At 46.3% G+C, this 16764-nt stretch overlaps 1 protein-coding gene across 6 annotated transcripts in view; it reads right to left on the bottom strand.

The window, feature by feature from the left end:
- Positions 1 to 16764, bottom strand: part of CEP43 (centrosomal protein 43) — a 292488-nt gene that overhangs the window by 263556 nt on the left and 12168 nt on the right. For 5 of the 6 annotated variants that reach the window (XM_069234521.1, XM_069234520.1, XM_069234525.1 and 2 more), the window contains exon 2: positions 15570 to 15729. In XM_069234521.1, coding sequence (XP_069090622.1) covers positions 15570 to 15653 — 84 coding nt within the window. In that variant the 5' untranslated portion in view covers positions 15654 to 15729. The remainder of the gene's footprint in view (positions 1 to 15569; positions 15730 to 16764) is intronic. The other variant, XM_069234522.1, reaches the window with a different exon arrangement.

Genomic DNA, 16764 nt, shown 5'->3' with positions numbered 1-16764 from the left:
AGAGAAAATATATATTTTACCCAGTGGAGGTCGCTACTGGGTAGTTACAGTTAGGATCACCTTTCCATTGGAAATGCACTTTTGTTTTGCTAATAACTTTGGGGCCATTTGACAAATCTTGATTAAACTTTCCAAACAAATGCTCATTTTGCCTAGTTTGCACATGGAAAGTTTTGGGATCATTCGTCAAGCAGTGGCTGAGGTGAAAAGGTGAGGGGGTTCCAAAAAGCTATTTGTGCATTAATTTTCCCATAGTAACTTTAGACATAGCTAGTGCCTAAACTGGTGAATGCATTTACACCAAATTTGTCAGAAAGCTAGATCTTGGTACAGAAAGAGTGCTTTTCGCGTTTGCTGTAAAGTCGTATGTAGTTATTGCGCAATTAATGCTCAAAATCTTTGTATATTTAGGGGCGCAGAGGCTTTTGGGGACAGGGGTGCACATGGCCCCCCACCCTAGGCATATTTCAGCCCCAGGGACCCCAATCCCCGGCTAGTTTATTTGAGAGGAGGGGGATGTGGTTACCTCCCTGGGGCCCAGCCACAGTGTAAAGGGGGAGCAGGGCTGATTTCAGTCCCAGGGACCCCATTCCCCAGGGCCTGGCCATATTTGAAAACAGGGTGGGGGTGAGGGGAGGGGACGACACGCAACTACCCTCCACAAAATGATTACGGCCCGAGGACCCCATCACCCAGGCCCTGTGCAAAGGAGAGGGTGCTGAGCAGACTCCCTCCTTGAGCCAATACTGGTCCTGGGGACTCCCACTCCGGAGCGCGAGCTCATATCTGTCTCACTCGGCTCGAGCAATTTCGAATCTCCCAACAAGTTGGGAGTGGACTTTAGATCTGTTTCAAACAAATCTAAATATCACTCTCGCCCGCAGGGAGCTGCATTATTAGCTGCAACAAGGGATGGGAGTCCTCATGGCCAAAAGCAAACCAGGAAGGACCGGGGAGGGTTGGGGGGAAACAACAGTGGATTTGCTGAACCTCTGTGAATTTGCAGTAAAAAAATTTTTAAAAAAAGACTAAAAATAATCCCACATCTTTGGCCCCCAGCAGGGTCGCTGTGGGAACCCACCACCAGGCTTAGGGGGTTAGGGTATTTCTACCCAGCCCCCTTGTCTTTAAAAATATATATATATATCTTCTTGGGACTAGGCTTAGTCTGAGTCCCAAGATGTCTGCCAACACTTCTTGGTTGAAGTGTTGGTAGTCAACCAGATCTAGTTTTGAGATCTTGGTGATCCAAGGACCATCAACGTGCCTAGATATCTGTATTTCTTTTTACTTAACTCCAAAACTACTGAAAGGATTTACATAAAATTACACAAAGTACACTCTCTGGAGCAAGATCCAGCTTTCTGCCAAATTTGGTGTAATTCCGTCCAGTGGTTCGCGTTGAGGTCATGTCTAAAATCCCTATGGGAAATTGCATGGGAAGGAAAATAAGTTTTGGGAACCCCCCCTCCCCTTTTTCTCAGACCCCGCTTGACGTATCGCCCCAAAACTTTTAACAGAACGCAAAGTGAGTTGCGTACTAGTTTTGAAAATTGTGTGTACAAAATGCTCCATCTATGAAAACTGGGTCCTAACTATAATTACGTACTGAGGTAGGTAGGTAGGTGTATGTAGGGGTGTGTGTGTAAGGGGGGGGGGGGGTGTGTGTATGTAGGGGTGTGTGTGTGTGTAGGGGTGTGTGTGTGTGTGTGTGTGTGTTCACATAATCCCCCACAAACTGAAAAACAGACGTTATAGTTAGCTCACATTTTAAATGTACAAAACCACAGAAAGTCACCTGCTATACTTAGTGTTATCTCGTGTAACTTTAATTTGTGCCCTATGGTAACTATAACTCAAGGCCCAGCCAATTTATATGAACCCCCCCTCCCCCCCAGGACCTGACCGACCCAGAAGCTGCACTTATACAAGCTCCTTTATGTGAATTTGCAGCGGATCAGCCGCATCTCCAGCCATTTTGTTTTTATAAATGCTTTTTTTTTTTTGCTCTGTGGGGTCCCCAGCATCAGGCCTAAGGGGTCAAGAGTCCCTACTCTGGCCCCCTTTTTAAAAAAAAAAATATTTTTTTCTGCGACTCAGCTAAAGCAGAGTCCCAACATGGCTGTCAAAACTTCCTTGTTGATGTGTTGGCAGCCAATCAGATCTCAGCACGAGTTCAGGAGGGTTTGCAAAGACTGTCACAATATATACAAATTTGGTTTTCTTTAAATACTCAAAAACTAATGAACGGAGATATGCCAAATAACAAAAAAGTCACTTTCTGGACCAAGAGCTACCTTTCTGCCAAATTTGGTGAAATTCCATCCAGTGGCGCGGGCGCTAATGCTGTTCAAAATCTTCATGAAAAAATGCAGGGGGAAAAAGTGTTTTGGGACCCCCCCCCCCCCTTTTCTCAGCCCTCACTTGACCTATCACCTCGAAACCTTCTAAACAGATATTCAAGTGAGTGTCATACGTTTTTTGGAAAATTCCTTGAAGATTCATCAAAGGGCACCAAAGTTAGTAGCAAAACAAAAAACACTATTTCTATAGAAACTAGATCCTAACTATAACTACCTAGTGGCGACTGCCTCTACTGTGTGTGTATTATGTACACACACACACAACACCATACATATTTACATTTGAAACAACATGGAGGTTAAAGTAATGCTAGTTAGGTGAGTATGTCACAGATAAGTAACGTTTTGAACTAAAAAAAGAAGAAGAAAAGAAAACACAGAACAGTGCTAACTATAACCTGAACCCTCGCCATCCACTGCATATGACCTCACATATTACATCAATCATGACATGTTCAACACAATTTATGACATCACTAATTACATCCCAATTGACATAATTGATATCACTGAAATCTATAGAAAATGCATTGAGATTTTGCGTTTTGGGATCCCCCTTTAGGAAAAGGATCATCTCAAAACTTTCCAGGGAGGAGCTGTGGTGGATGAATTTATTTTGTAAAGTTGTGTGAAGACCTGTCAAACAGGGCCAAAGTTATTATGAAACCAAAAAGGCTCTTACTATGCAAAGGCAGACCTAACTAAACGTTATGGACCTTAAAAAAAAAATAAAAAAAAAAAAAAGAAAGAAAGAAAAAACGGAGATTCACCAGTTATACTTAGCAGAACTAACTATAACTTGCACATTCCAAATGCACTGCTTATGACCTCGCATATTATATCAGTCACAACATGTTCTGTGACATCCTTTATAACATCACTGTTGCCCTGGGCCACCATTTTGGTTTCCCCCCACGATCCCCCAGGAGTCCTGAGTGATTGCCACAAAAATTGTCTTTTTTGCTTTCCAATTTAGGGTCCATGTGGCGCCCCTCCAAGTCCCCCCCCCCCCCCAACCCCCACCACACCCTACAGGACCTAGGGTTTCAGGGGATCCCTAACCTGGCAACTTATATAAAAAAAAAAAATTCATTCAGGGCAGGGGACTAATTCTCCATGTCCTGTAATGGCTGCCAACAACGTTTATCTTATGATACTAGCAAGCCAATCAGAGCATGGGAGTCTCATCCCCGCTGAAGTGAGATGGCCCAAGGGAAAAATAAAAGCTCTCTAGGACTATTAGAATGCTCCATTTATAAACTGGCGATCTCGCAAGCCTCTCACGGGCCCATATGTCCAGCTATACAAATATTTTAAATCTTAATTTCTCAAAAACTACTGAACAGATGTACACCAAATGGCAAAAAGCATGGTTTCTGAACGAAGATTCAGGTTCTTGTCAAATTTGGTGTAATTCCTGGTCAACAGTTTTAACAGTAGCACTGTCTAAATAATTCTATGGAAATACATGGGGAATTGATGTTTTGGGACCGCCTTTTTTTTCTTCTCCAAACTGCCTACCGCTTGACAGATGATCCTGAAACATTCCATGCACTAACTAGTCACAAAAGAGCACCTTTTTTGGAAAGTTTTGTGGAGATTCACCAAACAGCACCAAAGAACAAGTTACTTACCTTCAGTACCGCATTATCTATTAGACACTATCAAACTACAGATTTCTTACCTTAGAATTTCCAGACGTCAACTTGGAATCCAGAACTTTTTGCTAAGCAATACCCCAAGCACAGTTGGGTGGCTCCGTTAGGCTTCGCGCTGCGTCGTTGGAGCCGTCTATGTCACGGTACCTATTAAGGCACCACCCAGGCGTGCGTACATCAGTTACTTTTCCACAAACTTTCACGCCAGAAGCACAGAGCCATGGAAGAAATTGACAAGGTTTGTCTGTGCCAAAACTAGGGCCTCGAAAGGTACAACCCTAGTAAATTAGTCTGCAGAGCGGGAAGGCATCGTTGGGTGTAAGGAATCTGCAGCTAGATATAGTTCTACCAGATAATGCGTAACCGATGGTAAGTAACTTGTTCATCTGATAGACACTTCTAGCTGCAGATTCCTTACATTAGAATAGATACCCAAGCCAAAACCTCCTGGGCGGAGGACAAATTAACTTTAGAGTAAAAGGTCCTGCAGGACAAAACAGGCAAAATGCTCATCTCTGCGGACCTGACTGTCCAGGCAGTAGTATGTTTGCAAACATGTGCAGAGATGCCCATGTTGCTGCTTGGCAGATGTACCAAGAATGGTACACCTTGTGCTAACGCTGTGGTAGCAGCCTTGCCCCTGGTGGAATGGGCCCTCAAGCCTTCAGGAGGCTGCTTATTGACCAGAGAGTAGCAGATCTTTAAGGGAACAACCCAGTGCAAAATGGTTAGTTTCTGCACTGCCCGACCGTTCTTCGCTCCTACGTACCCCACAAAGAGTTGGTCATCCACCCGGAACTCTTTTGTGCGGTCAAGTTAGAATGACAATGCTCTTTTTGGGTCCAGTCGGTGGAGTTGCTCCTCTTCCTTACAGGGATGAGGGGGAGCAAAGAAGGTAGGCAGGGTGATAGTCTGACCCAGGTGAAATGGGGTCACCACCTAGGGAGGAAAGAGGCACGAGTGTGACGCACTACCTTGTCTGGAAAACCTTGTGAGATACAGAGGCTTGAAGGACAAAGCCTGCATCTCACTCATCGTCTGGGCAGATGTCGTTGCCACCAAGAAGACTGTCTTGATGATGAGCAGCCGGAGGGGACAGTTGTGCAGAGGCTCGAAGGGAGCACATATAAGGCAAGTGAGAACTAGATTTAAGTCCCACTGAGGCATGACAAAGGCTGAAGGAGGAAACATATGTACAAGCCCTTTGAGAAATCCATGTACAATAGGTGATTTGAACAAGGAAGGCTGAACAGGCAGACATAGAAAAGCTGGCAGAGCAGACATATCCCCCCAGAGTGCGCAAAGCAGGACCCTGCTGTACCAGGGATAGAATAAAGAGAAGGATATCAGAGAGTGAGGCAGAAAAAGGAGCAATAGATCTTTATGTACAATAGTCTACATATCACCTCCAACGACAGGTGTATACTGTCTTGGTGCAGGGAAGCTTGTCTGCCAGAATAAGACAACAGACTTCGGGAGAAAGGTCAAAGGCTGGCAACTGCCACCACGCCATCTCCATGCATGAAGAAACAGAGGTGACAGGTTAGGGGGCAGAACCCTCCCTGCTGCTGTGACAGAAGATCTTCCCGAAGGGACAACCTGATCAGAGGATCGATGCTCATTTTCATAAGCTCAGGATACCAGACTCTCCATGCCCAGTCCAGAGCCACCAGGATTACTTGGGCCAGTCATTCTCGATCTTCTTACGTACTCTGGACAGAAGTGGTATGGGGAGAAAGGCGTACAGGAGGCCTGAACTCGACTTGAAAAGCATAGGTTCGCCGAGAGCGTGCCGCCTTGGAAACTCAGATGTGCAATACTGCTGGCATTGCACATTCCCTTCAGAGTCGTACAGGTCTAAGCAACGCTCCCCCCCACTGCTGAAAGAGTAGTTGTGCCAGCTCCGGATGGAGTTGCCACTCGTGAACTGCTAGGCATCGATGGCGGAGTTTGTCCACCCTGGAGTTCAGAGAACCTGCCAGGTGTTGAACCACCAAGGTTATGCACTGCTGTTCTGGCAACGTCCAGTGGCGCAAGGCCTCTTGACAAAGGGTCCACGACTCTACACCATCCTGCTTGTTGCAGTTCCACACTGCAGTGGTGTTGTTCGTGAACACCTGCAGTATCCTCCCCTTGACAAGAGGAAGAAATGCCTTCAACGCAAGCCGGATCGCCCAGAGCTCCAGTAAATTGATGTGGAGTCCAGATTCCACAGGAGAGCAAAGTACTCTGATCTCCACATCTCCCAGATGGGCACCCCATCCCAGAAGCAACTCATCTGTCACTACTGTGAGATCTGGTTGGGGGAAGGGAGAGTAGCCTGCCTCGGAGCCAACCTCAGTACTTTGACCACCACGGCAGATCTTTTGTAGTTCCCTCTGAGAGCTGGACCATGTCGGAGAGTTTACCCTGATGCTACATCCAATGAAATTTCTGGTCCCACTGCAGAGCCCACATATGCCTTCTGGCATGTTTTACTAACAGGATGCAGGAGGCCATGAGACCCAACAGCCTCAGAGTCCATCTCACTGAAATCCAGGATAGAGGCCAAATAAATCGGAACCGTAACCTTTATATCCTGGACTTGCTGCTCAGAAGGAGATCCCTGAAACTCCCGTGTCCAGAACAGTTCCAATGAAAGAGAACATCTGAGAGGGAGTCAGGTGTGACTTCAGCATGTTTATAGTGAACACCAGTGAAGGCTAGAGGTTTGCCGTAGTATGGAGGTGAGAGACGACAGCCTGGGGCAAAGGAGCCTTCAACAGCCAGTCGTAGAGGTGGGGAAGACTGAAACCCCTAGCTTGCGCAGATGAGCTGCGACCACCGTCTCACCTTGGTGAACAACTGAGGGGCACTGGTAAGGCAGAAGGGTAACACAGTAAACTAAAAGTTCTCTTGGCCCACTTTGAACCACAAGTAACGGCTGTGGGCAGGCAGGATGGGGATATGGACGTACGCATCCTGCAAGTCCAACTCTACCATCCAGTCTCCTTGGTTTAGGCCAGACAAGACCTGAGCCAGAGTGAACATTTTGAATTCCTCCTTTTTGAGGAAGAGATTGACGTCCTGCAAATCCAGAATAGGGTAAAGACCCTTGTTCTTGTTGGGTATCAGAAAAAAGTGGAAACAACAACTGTAGGAGAGTATCCTCTTTTTAGCATGGTTACCCCCACTTTTTGCCTGATGTCAGTGTGTTTTGACTGTGTTCACTGGGATCCTGCTAACAAGGACCCGAGTGACTATGATCTCTCCCTTCAAACTTGGTTGCTTGGACCACACACCCCACATTTGGCAGACTGGTGCCCCTGTATAACCCCTAGTATATGGTATCCAGGGCATTGGGAAACGAGGGGTTCCCCATGGGCTGCAACATTTATTATGCCACCCATGGGGAGCCAATGCAAAGTATCTGCAGGCCTGCCATTGCAGCCTGCGTGAAACAGGTGCATGCACCCTTTTCACTACAGGTCACTGCACCAGGTCACTGTAAGTCACCCCTGTGGTTGGCCCTTCTAGCCCAGAGGGCAGGGTGCAGTTATCTGTGTGTGTGAGTACTCCTGCATGAGTAGAGGTGCCCCCAGCTCTATTTTGCTGGACTTTGTGAGTGCAGGGACGCAATTTTACATGTGTACTGGACATAGGTCACTACCTATGTCCTGCTATATAATGGTAACTCCCAACCTAGGCATGTGCAGTATCAAACGTGTCTGAATCATGCCCCAATACTGTTGTCAGTATTGGAAGTATGATTCCATGCACTCTAGGAGCTCCTTAGAGGACCCCCAGCATTGCACCAGCTTTCTGGGGTTTTCCGGGCAGCCCAAGCTGCTGCCACCCCCTCAAACAGGCTTCTGTTCTCCTGCTGCTTGTTCAGCTAAAGCCCAAGAAGGCAAAACAAAGGATTTCCTTTGGGAGAGAGCGGTAACACCCTTTTCCTTTGAAAATGGGCGTTACATGGATTGGAAGGGGTAGCGTCCCCAAGCTACTGGAATGCTTTGAAGGGCACATTTGGTGCCCTCCTTGCATAAATCAGTGTGTCCAGTTCAGGGACCTGCAGTCCCTGCGCTGGGACGAAACTGGACAATGGAAAGGGGAGTGACCACTTCCCTGTCCACCACCCCAGGGGTGGTACTCAGATCTCCTCCAAGGGGTCCCTTGATTCTGCCATCTTGAATCCAAGGTGGGCAGAGGCCTCTGGGAGCATCTGAGTGGCCAGGTCAGGCAGGTGACGTCAGAGCCCCCTCCTGATAGGTGGTCACCTGGTAGGTGACTATCCTCCTTTCAGGGCTATATTCGCCGTGCAAGATTCCAGCAGGACCCCTCTGCAACCTCTACTTCAGGCCACTGGAAGTGCCACTGGGCCCTCCAGGAACCCACAATCTGCATACATGACGAAGACTCTGCTTGCAACATTGCTTCCACAGCTCATTCCAGTTTCTGCAACATTTCCCCAACTGTGCATCCTCTGAGGAGGCAAGTCTTCATTCTGCACAAGAAGGAAGAAGGAATCTCCCTTGGAGTGAAGGAGTCACTCCCCTGTATTCACAGGCACAAACTGCAACGACGATCAGCTGCGTGGATCTCCTCTCATCCTGAGCTAGAGTGGATCCTGCTTCACGGCTCCCTCTGGGTTTCTAAAGGGTCCAGAGACCCCTCCTGTTACTCTCCAGGGCCTGGCTGGTCTAATAAAGGCTCAGGCAATGATCTGGCACCCGTGGGTGCCGTTTTTGGGGTCATGCAACTCCTTTCCGGCTCATTGGAGATCAAAATGGGGCTGGCTCCATTGGTGGAGGTCAATGGCGCCGGGAGCGTCAACTTTGGGAACTTCGCCGGAGAGGGTTGGCTGGGCAACTGACGCTGTTCTGGAATTGGATCCCAGAGGCCCATCGAAGCTAAAGCCACCACTGCGGAACCCGATGGGGCATCCTCTGACCCCACAAGACCCTAAGGCACTCCAACTATGCCAGCCCACTCAAATACGTGGCGCATGGCCTCGTAAAATTCCATCAACTGAGCCGGAGTTGCTCTGGCTTCCGGAAAGTGGGTGGTGAGGCTGAGGTGGAGGGGGGGGAGAAGAGGCTCACAGTCAGCTTTGTTAATGATTCAGCAGAACTGTGCCTGGAACGTCGATGTTCTCGCCTCATTGACGACGTGCAGTTAGTCAGTTTAGACAACACCTTGTGTTTCTTCCCCGATCGCCCGGAGGGCCTTGAGTGGGATGAAGAGAACTTGGGGTTCCAGGAACTGTCCCGCAACCTTCTCCTTGACCAAGACCTCATAGGAGTCGTGCCTGCAGATGTCGACTGACGGGCCGCAAGTAGCTTCAGGGACCCTCTACCCTTTCAGAGCCATAGCCTGGCAGTCCGACCACAACTTCAAGCTGTGGTCACGCTCGAGACACCAAAGGCATACTAGATGGGGAGCCATCACAGACATGGCGCAATGGCAGGCACCACACAGCTTGAATCCTGTCTTTCGATGACATCCTGGTGCAGACAAAAACACTGACAAAAAGTTGGAAATAACAGCCTGTAAAAAAAGACGGCACAGTAGCTCCAGCCCGGATCTGCGCTTCACCGCCGCAAAGGAAAAGATCTGACATACATGCGCCTGGGTGGTGCCTTTATAGATGACCATGATATCACACGAAGCTGAATGGATCCACCCAACCGCACGCAGGGGTATTGCTCAGCAAAACGTTCCAGATTTCAAGCTGATGCCTGGAAATTCTAAGGTAAGTAATCTGCAGCTAGAAGTCTCTATCAGATATGATTAGCAAATCAAAGGCATTTCCGATGGAAACGCAGACCTAACTATAACTACCCAGTGGCGACCACCACTGGGTATTATATAGTGTTTCTAGCTCAAACGCTTCACAAAAGTTTCTAAAAACACAGCGACAGGCTCTTATTGCGTGGCAGGCCCTTTGCAAAGTTTTACTTGTTGCCTTTCAGTTGCTTATTGCAGGATATGCGTGGTAAACTGCTACTGAGATTAAATCTTTGACCAGACAGAGTTAATGTGTGTAAAATAACTACATAGAAATACTGAAGTTAAACTTTCCCAAAATGTGACACTTTATGCTGCATAATTTGCTTTTCCTTGCTGCATAGTCCAAAGTGATCGGGTGCGTGAGAAACTGTGAAAACAGAGTTGGGTTGGGAGCACTGGTAATGTAACTTTCAATACTTCTCCTCACTTTACCCAGTTTCTAATCCATAAATGATCATGAGCAACTGCTGTAGTAGAGCAAATGGGACCGTGAGGGGGCGGGTGTGGGTTGTTATGGACGTGTAACTGTTTGCTTGTATCATTCTGTATTGTATATCAATGAGCCAAGAAAAAGTATACCCCCAAAAAAAAAAATGAAAATCACACTCCAAAGTGATGTCATATTAGCAAGTAGCCTGGGCAGTTTATTTAAAGAGCTAGAAATACTGCCCTCTGAAAAGGATACATGCAGACTATTAGGGGAAGACAGAAATGTGAAAGCCCTGGTAAAGCAGCGTACTGTGGATTTTATGCTGTACACAAACCTGACTCACTTTCCAGAGCCTAATATGTCTGCACTGACTAATCAGTATATATATATATATATATAAATAAAGCTACGCAAGACGAACACAACTTTGTACCAGAGATCAAATACTAATTTTAACATCAACACAGAACTACTTAATCAAAAACAAAAAAACTTCATGAATGTACTATTCCTTGCAGTTTATGTATGAGGAAATTTCTTAAGAATCCCACAATTCAGGTATGACTGCAACTGCGTCACCCCGTAGCTGCACCCAATTTATACTTTTATATGCTATTCATATTTTAATTACACTCAAACGCAATGTATAGAGCCAACAGGGATGGTTTCGAAAGAAGGAAAAGACAGGGAACTTATGGGGGAATGTTTGGAATTAAGTGAAGCCTATGGAAATGAAAGATATTAAGGATCCTTTGGGAGCTGTAAGATGGTCCATCTGGTGGCTTTGCAAGGGCCTTTCAAGGACTTTTTAAGGGGTTAGCAGCGAAGTGCTGAGGGGTTCGATAGGGGCAGTTGGGTAGGGCTTTTGCAAAGGTCTGTACACAGCTACTTCAAAGGATCTCCGGATTTATGGAAAGGACAAGATACTCCCCTACGCTCCATCACTTTTCTCCACCTGCCCCCAAGTCTCTCCTACCCAGCTGTATCTGCTGCTTCATCAAATCTTAATCCTACTTTCCCTTCTGCCGAATTTTTCTATCAGTCTCTATCACTCCATGTAGGAAGCTGGATCTGTATATACTATATCAACATGAGATATAGTGTGCACAGAGTCCAGTGGTTCCCCAGAGGCTAAAGTAGATAATACCAATGCTCTCTTTTGTGGTAGGGTGGTCGACCAGTTAGGCTTATCAGAGGGTAGTGCACAGCATTTGTTGTACATACACAGACAATAGAGGCAGCACACATTCAATGACTTATCGCCAGACCAATGTTTTTTATATACCAAAAATATATTTTCTTAGAACCACAAGATTCAAGTTGCAGGTAAGTACTTCAATATATTCGTATTTCACACATATATCAATAGTACTTTTTTGAAATCGATAAGTTGTGCAGTTTTTGAAATATTGGCAATTATCTGTTTTGAAAGTTGGCAGAGCAATTTTCAGAAACAGTTTCTGAGCAGAAGAAAAGTTAGTACTATTTACGGTTAAGTACTTGACTTACGGTCCCAGTCTCTGGGGGTTAGGACGTCCACAGGTTGGGGTTCAAGTTAACCCCAAACACCCAGTACCAGCAACACGGGGCAAGACAGGTGCAGAGGTCAAAGTTTAGACAAAATTAACATGGGCTCCTAAGGAGACTGGGGGCACTTGGAATCAGGCCTGCCTGCAGGTAAGGACCCGCAACTTCGAAGGACAGACCTGGGGAGGAGGGGGGTTAGAGGAGCACTGGGGGGGGCACACTTAGGCACCAAACATACACCCTCAGTGGCACTGGGGCAGCAGAGTGCAAACAAGGCATCGGTTTCCAATGATTCTCCATGAGGGGAGCCCAGGGGCCACTCAGATGCTGCAGGCGAGGTCCCAGGGGTCAACTCGGGCAAACCACAGGCTGGACAGGGAGGAGGGCCGCCTGCTTAATGTAGCTGCACCGGAGGTTGGGTTCTCCAAGCCCTGGGGGCTGCGGGTGTAGTGGTCTTTTAGGCTTCGGAGCTTTCACGGTCAGGGGGGGGTCCTCAGGATTCCCTCTGCAGGCATTGTTGTGGAGGGGTGGAGAGCTCAACCGAGGGTGGGCACTTGCTCGCAATAGCCTAGGGAGCCTCTCTAGTCAGATGGACCACCTGGACACTGGCCATGGACGTCGGGTGCAGAGTGATCAGGACTTCCGCATTCGGAGTGGTGCTGGGTGTTGTCGTCTTCCTTCTTCTCTGCTGGGGGTTCAGCTAAGCAGACCTCCTTTCTCGTCATTCACCAGGAATCTGGTGAGCTGGGTTCAGGGAAGCCCTTAAATCCTAGATTTTGGGGGCGTTTCAGGGGCCAAAGGGAAGTAGCCAATGGCTACTATCCCTAAGGGTGGCTACACCCTTCTTGTGTCCACGTCCTTTGGGGAGGGAGGGCACAAACCTATCCTATTGGTCCCTGTCCTCCAAACAGAGTTGGAGGATTCTGCAGGGAGGGGGTCTTCTCAGCTCTTAGGGTGGTCACTACTCTCTCTTTTCCCTAATTTTCCTGTCGGACTTGCAGCCAAAACTGGGATTTTGTCCGGGGGGCGGGCAACTCCACTGGCTGGAGTGCCCTGGGGCACTGTAACCCGAGGCTTGAGCCTTTGAGGCTCACCACCAGGTGTTACCATTCCTGTAAGGGGCGGTGTGAAGCACCTCCACCCAGGTCAGGCTTTGTTTCTGACAGAGTACAAAAGCTCTCACTCCATGTGGTAAGAAACTGGACTGAAAGTGGCAGGCTGGCACAGACCGGTCAGCCCTTAACCAGCAGTTTGGCTAACATAAAGGGGGCATCTCTAAGATGCCCTCTGGGTGCATTTTTCAGTAAATCCCATACTGGCATCAGTGTGGATTTATTGTGCTGAGGAGTTTGATACCAAACTTCCCAGTATTCACTGAAGCCGTTATGGAACTGTGGAGTTTGTAACTGACAGACTCCCAGACCATATACTCTTTATGGATAGTCTGCGCTTACAATGTCTAAGAATTTGCTTAGACACTGCAGGGCAGGCATAGTGCTCATGCAGCTATGCCCTCACCTGTGGTATAGTGCACCCTGCCTTAGCACTGTGATGCCTGCTAGAGGTGTGACTTACCTATGCCACAGGCAGTGAGTTGTGGGCATGGCACTCTGAGGGGAGTGCCATGTCGACTTACTCATTTTCTCCCCACCAGCACACACAAGCTGTAAGGCAGTGTGCATGTGCTGACTGCGTGGTCCCCATGGTGGCATAATACATGCTGCAGCCATTAGAGACCTTCCCTGGTCACAGGGCCCTTGGTACCAGGGGTACCATTTACAAGGGACTTATCTGTGTGCCAGGGCTGTGCCAATTGTGGAGACAAAGGTACAGTTTAGGGAAAGAACACTGGTGCTGGGGCCTGGTTAGCAGGGTCCCAGCACACTTTCAATCATAACTAGCATCAACATAAGGCAAAACGTTATGGGGTAACCATGCAAACAGTGACATTTTCCTACACACTGTGTCCACTTTGAAAATAGATATTCTTGGTTTTCTTATAAACTGTTTACTTGACTAAAGTGAAACAAAGTTACATTGATGTCTACGCTAAGTACTTACCTGAAACAGTATTTATTTCTGAACTGAGTCTTGTGGTTCTAGCAATAAAGTAACAAAAATATATTTTTCTATGTAAAATCAGATTGGTCTGGAGTTAAGTCATTGAGTGTGTGTTTCTTCTATTGCTTGTGTTTGTACAACAAATGTTTAACACTACCCTCTGATAAGCCTAACTGCTCGACCACACTACCACAAATAGAGCATTAGTATTTTTCTATTATTGCCTCAGTCAAGCCTCTCGGGGACCCCTGGACTCTGTGTGCACACTATATCTCATTTTGATATAGTATATACTCTGCCAGCTTCCTACACCTGGTTAGCAGGATCACAGTACAGTTTCAAAGTTGGCATCAATATTAGGCAAAGAGTGGGGGGTAACCATGCCAACAGTGGCACTTTCCTACACTCCATCATTGTGAAAATCTTCAGAAGTGTTATTTTCTTCTGGCTTATCACAAGACAGTAGAAGTGAGGCATAACTCGCATTCTTTCAACAGAATCATTTCTAGATTCGAGAATCCTGAAATATGGGCAAAAACTTAAGCCCAATGTTTATAAAAAACCATTTTAAAATAAAATACGTAAAACCAATAGGTCGTGCCTACGAACGGACTACTAGCTTTTACTTTTTTTTTTAAGCAGTGTTGTATAGAAGTCTGACTTGTTGCTGTACAGCATGGTTGAAAGATTTTTTTTTTTTTTTAAAGCGATATAACGCAGCTAGCGGTGGTCTCATCATCGCACTTCATAATTTTTATTTCCGGAGGCAGGCAGCGAACACTAAGGGAGAGCATGTGGTGGAGATGGTGCTGGGGTGGGGGGACAAAGTCAAAAGGAGGGTATTGGGGGGGAACGCTATGATGCAGCCAGTGCTGAAACGTCTTAGCACATTATTGTTTGTCTATTGTAGGGTAAGGGTAGGGAGGCAACACAAAAGGAGAAAGGGAGAACGAAGCAACTGTGAGGGAGGGCGAGTCACAGGTGGCAGGCCAATGGACGCAGGGTGAGAGCAAGGGGCTGGGAGCAAGCTGACAATGGAAGGTGGGAAGGAGGTTACAGAGGGCAAGCAGACAGGGAAGAGTCATCTGAGTGGGGAAACACAGAGGGGAGGGGCAAGTACTCAAAGAAGACAACTCAAAAAGATGCACTTTTGTAGAATGCTTAAAGACAGAAGAAATAAAATGACCAGTGGAAGGAGGCAAGAATGAGTCTATGCTCCAAGGGAGGGTCAAACACAAGGAGAAAGAAGCCTATGTAGCTGACCACTAAAATACACGGAAATGAGAGTGACAATGAAGCCAACCAGTGGTAAGCTGTGGGCAGTCTTTAAGTCCAATCTCAAAGAGGCAGTGCATGACCTGTCTAGGCGAGACCGAAAAACAACAGTTATGAAAAAAAGAACCAATTAAATAAAGTACATTTCAGAAACAACTGCTATTGAATGTGTGGCAAAACATTCAACATAATAAAAGGTCATGGGAGAGCACGATCCAACTGTAAAGTGTCTGAATATTCAAAGTATAACCTGTCACGTAATCCCCCTCATCTCCATCACAACACAACACTATAAGAAGTGGATCTCATTCTACTCAAGGCGAGTTATTGATGTCAGGAAAACCTAGGTGTTATTACATAGCAGGGAGTTAGGTTTTCAAGCTCCAGCATTTATCATGTGGCTTCAGTGCTTATTCTTGATCAGGTTTAACAAATAAAGTTAAACAGTGGACATATGCAGTGTACTAAGGGCTCAATGCTCACCTTGATTTTATTTAGGACTCCACTGCTTTCCAGAGTTTGAACAAGCAGGTCCCTTAACTCTGTGTCCTCTTCTGCTGCTGACATCCTGTTAGTCAACTGATATTGCAACGGAATGGGCTAAAATCTGTTTAAGCCACGAATATTCACTGCAACCAGCCTACTGAAAGAGAAGACATTAAAAACAAAACGATATAGTGACATATTTAAGAATTATTTGAAAATGCTTTTAGTGTACCCTACTGTAAATATGTGGCATTAGCCTGGAAAACGAGGAAAAGAGTGATTAGGAAAGAAACACATTTTACATAGGGCATCATGGAGGCGACCTTTCCAAATGTTGTTAATCATGTTTTTCCTTTTGACAGCTTAGAGCAAAGCCTTTTTGTAGTTGAGGGGCAATACAACAGAAGAATATTCTTCAGTGACGTAGGGCCTCGTTACAAGTGGCCTCTTAATTCTGATGGGGCTCGTAACAGCACAACTATCCACCATCAAAAATATGAGTTCTGCAGGAACACTCCTGCATCTCTTCACTTTCACACAAAAAATAGCTGAAATCTCCATATGAAAGTCTGGGGGGAAACGAGGAGTTACCAGAGGCAACAAGAACTGGAAATGCCGGTTTCCCTAGCACTTCCTCATTGCTAACTGGACTCCCAGGGCCCAACTCATAACAGGCTGGATTTTCAATCAACCCCCAATTACTGGTACTCCTGGTATTGGTAACTCAGGGAGTAGAGAAATACTAGCCCATTTTCCAGACCCTAGTATTTTCCAAGCCAGCACCGCTAATGCTTTAGGTTCAGTAATAAAACAGACAAATGGGTCCATACTGCACTCAAAACATTACAGTTAAAAAATATTAAAACAGCAACTGACAATGTCAATGGGTTCTAATTTCACTAAGGATTGGTGACGTTTAAGTGTGAAAGGTAAAGCAATGTATTTCTATTTTTCTACAACATTTAGGAGGGAATCAACACAATTTTTAAGTACAAAAAACAAAACGGTAATAAGACAGGAATACACTGAGAGAACAGTTTCGGTTTGTGTTGTTGCAGTGCAGTAGTATAAACTGAAGTTAAACTCATAGAATGTGAGCACATTTTGAAGAAGTCAGCAAGGTCCTAACTGATATGTGATGCAGACTATTTTCACAGAGACTAGGCACAGCACCAACAAATAAATATAAATG

This window comes from Pleurodeles waltl, chromosome 5, assembly GCF_031143425.1.
Source record: "Pleurodeles waltl isolate 20211129_DDA chromosome 5, aPleWal1.hap1.20221129, whole genome shotgun sequence".
Taxonomy (NCBI): Eukaryota; Metazoa; Chordata; class Amphibia; order Caudata; family Salamandridae; genus Pleurodeles; species Pleurodeles waltl.
Note: the sequence above shows the minus strand (reverse complement) of the source record. Positions and strands in the feature narration are given on the sequence as shown.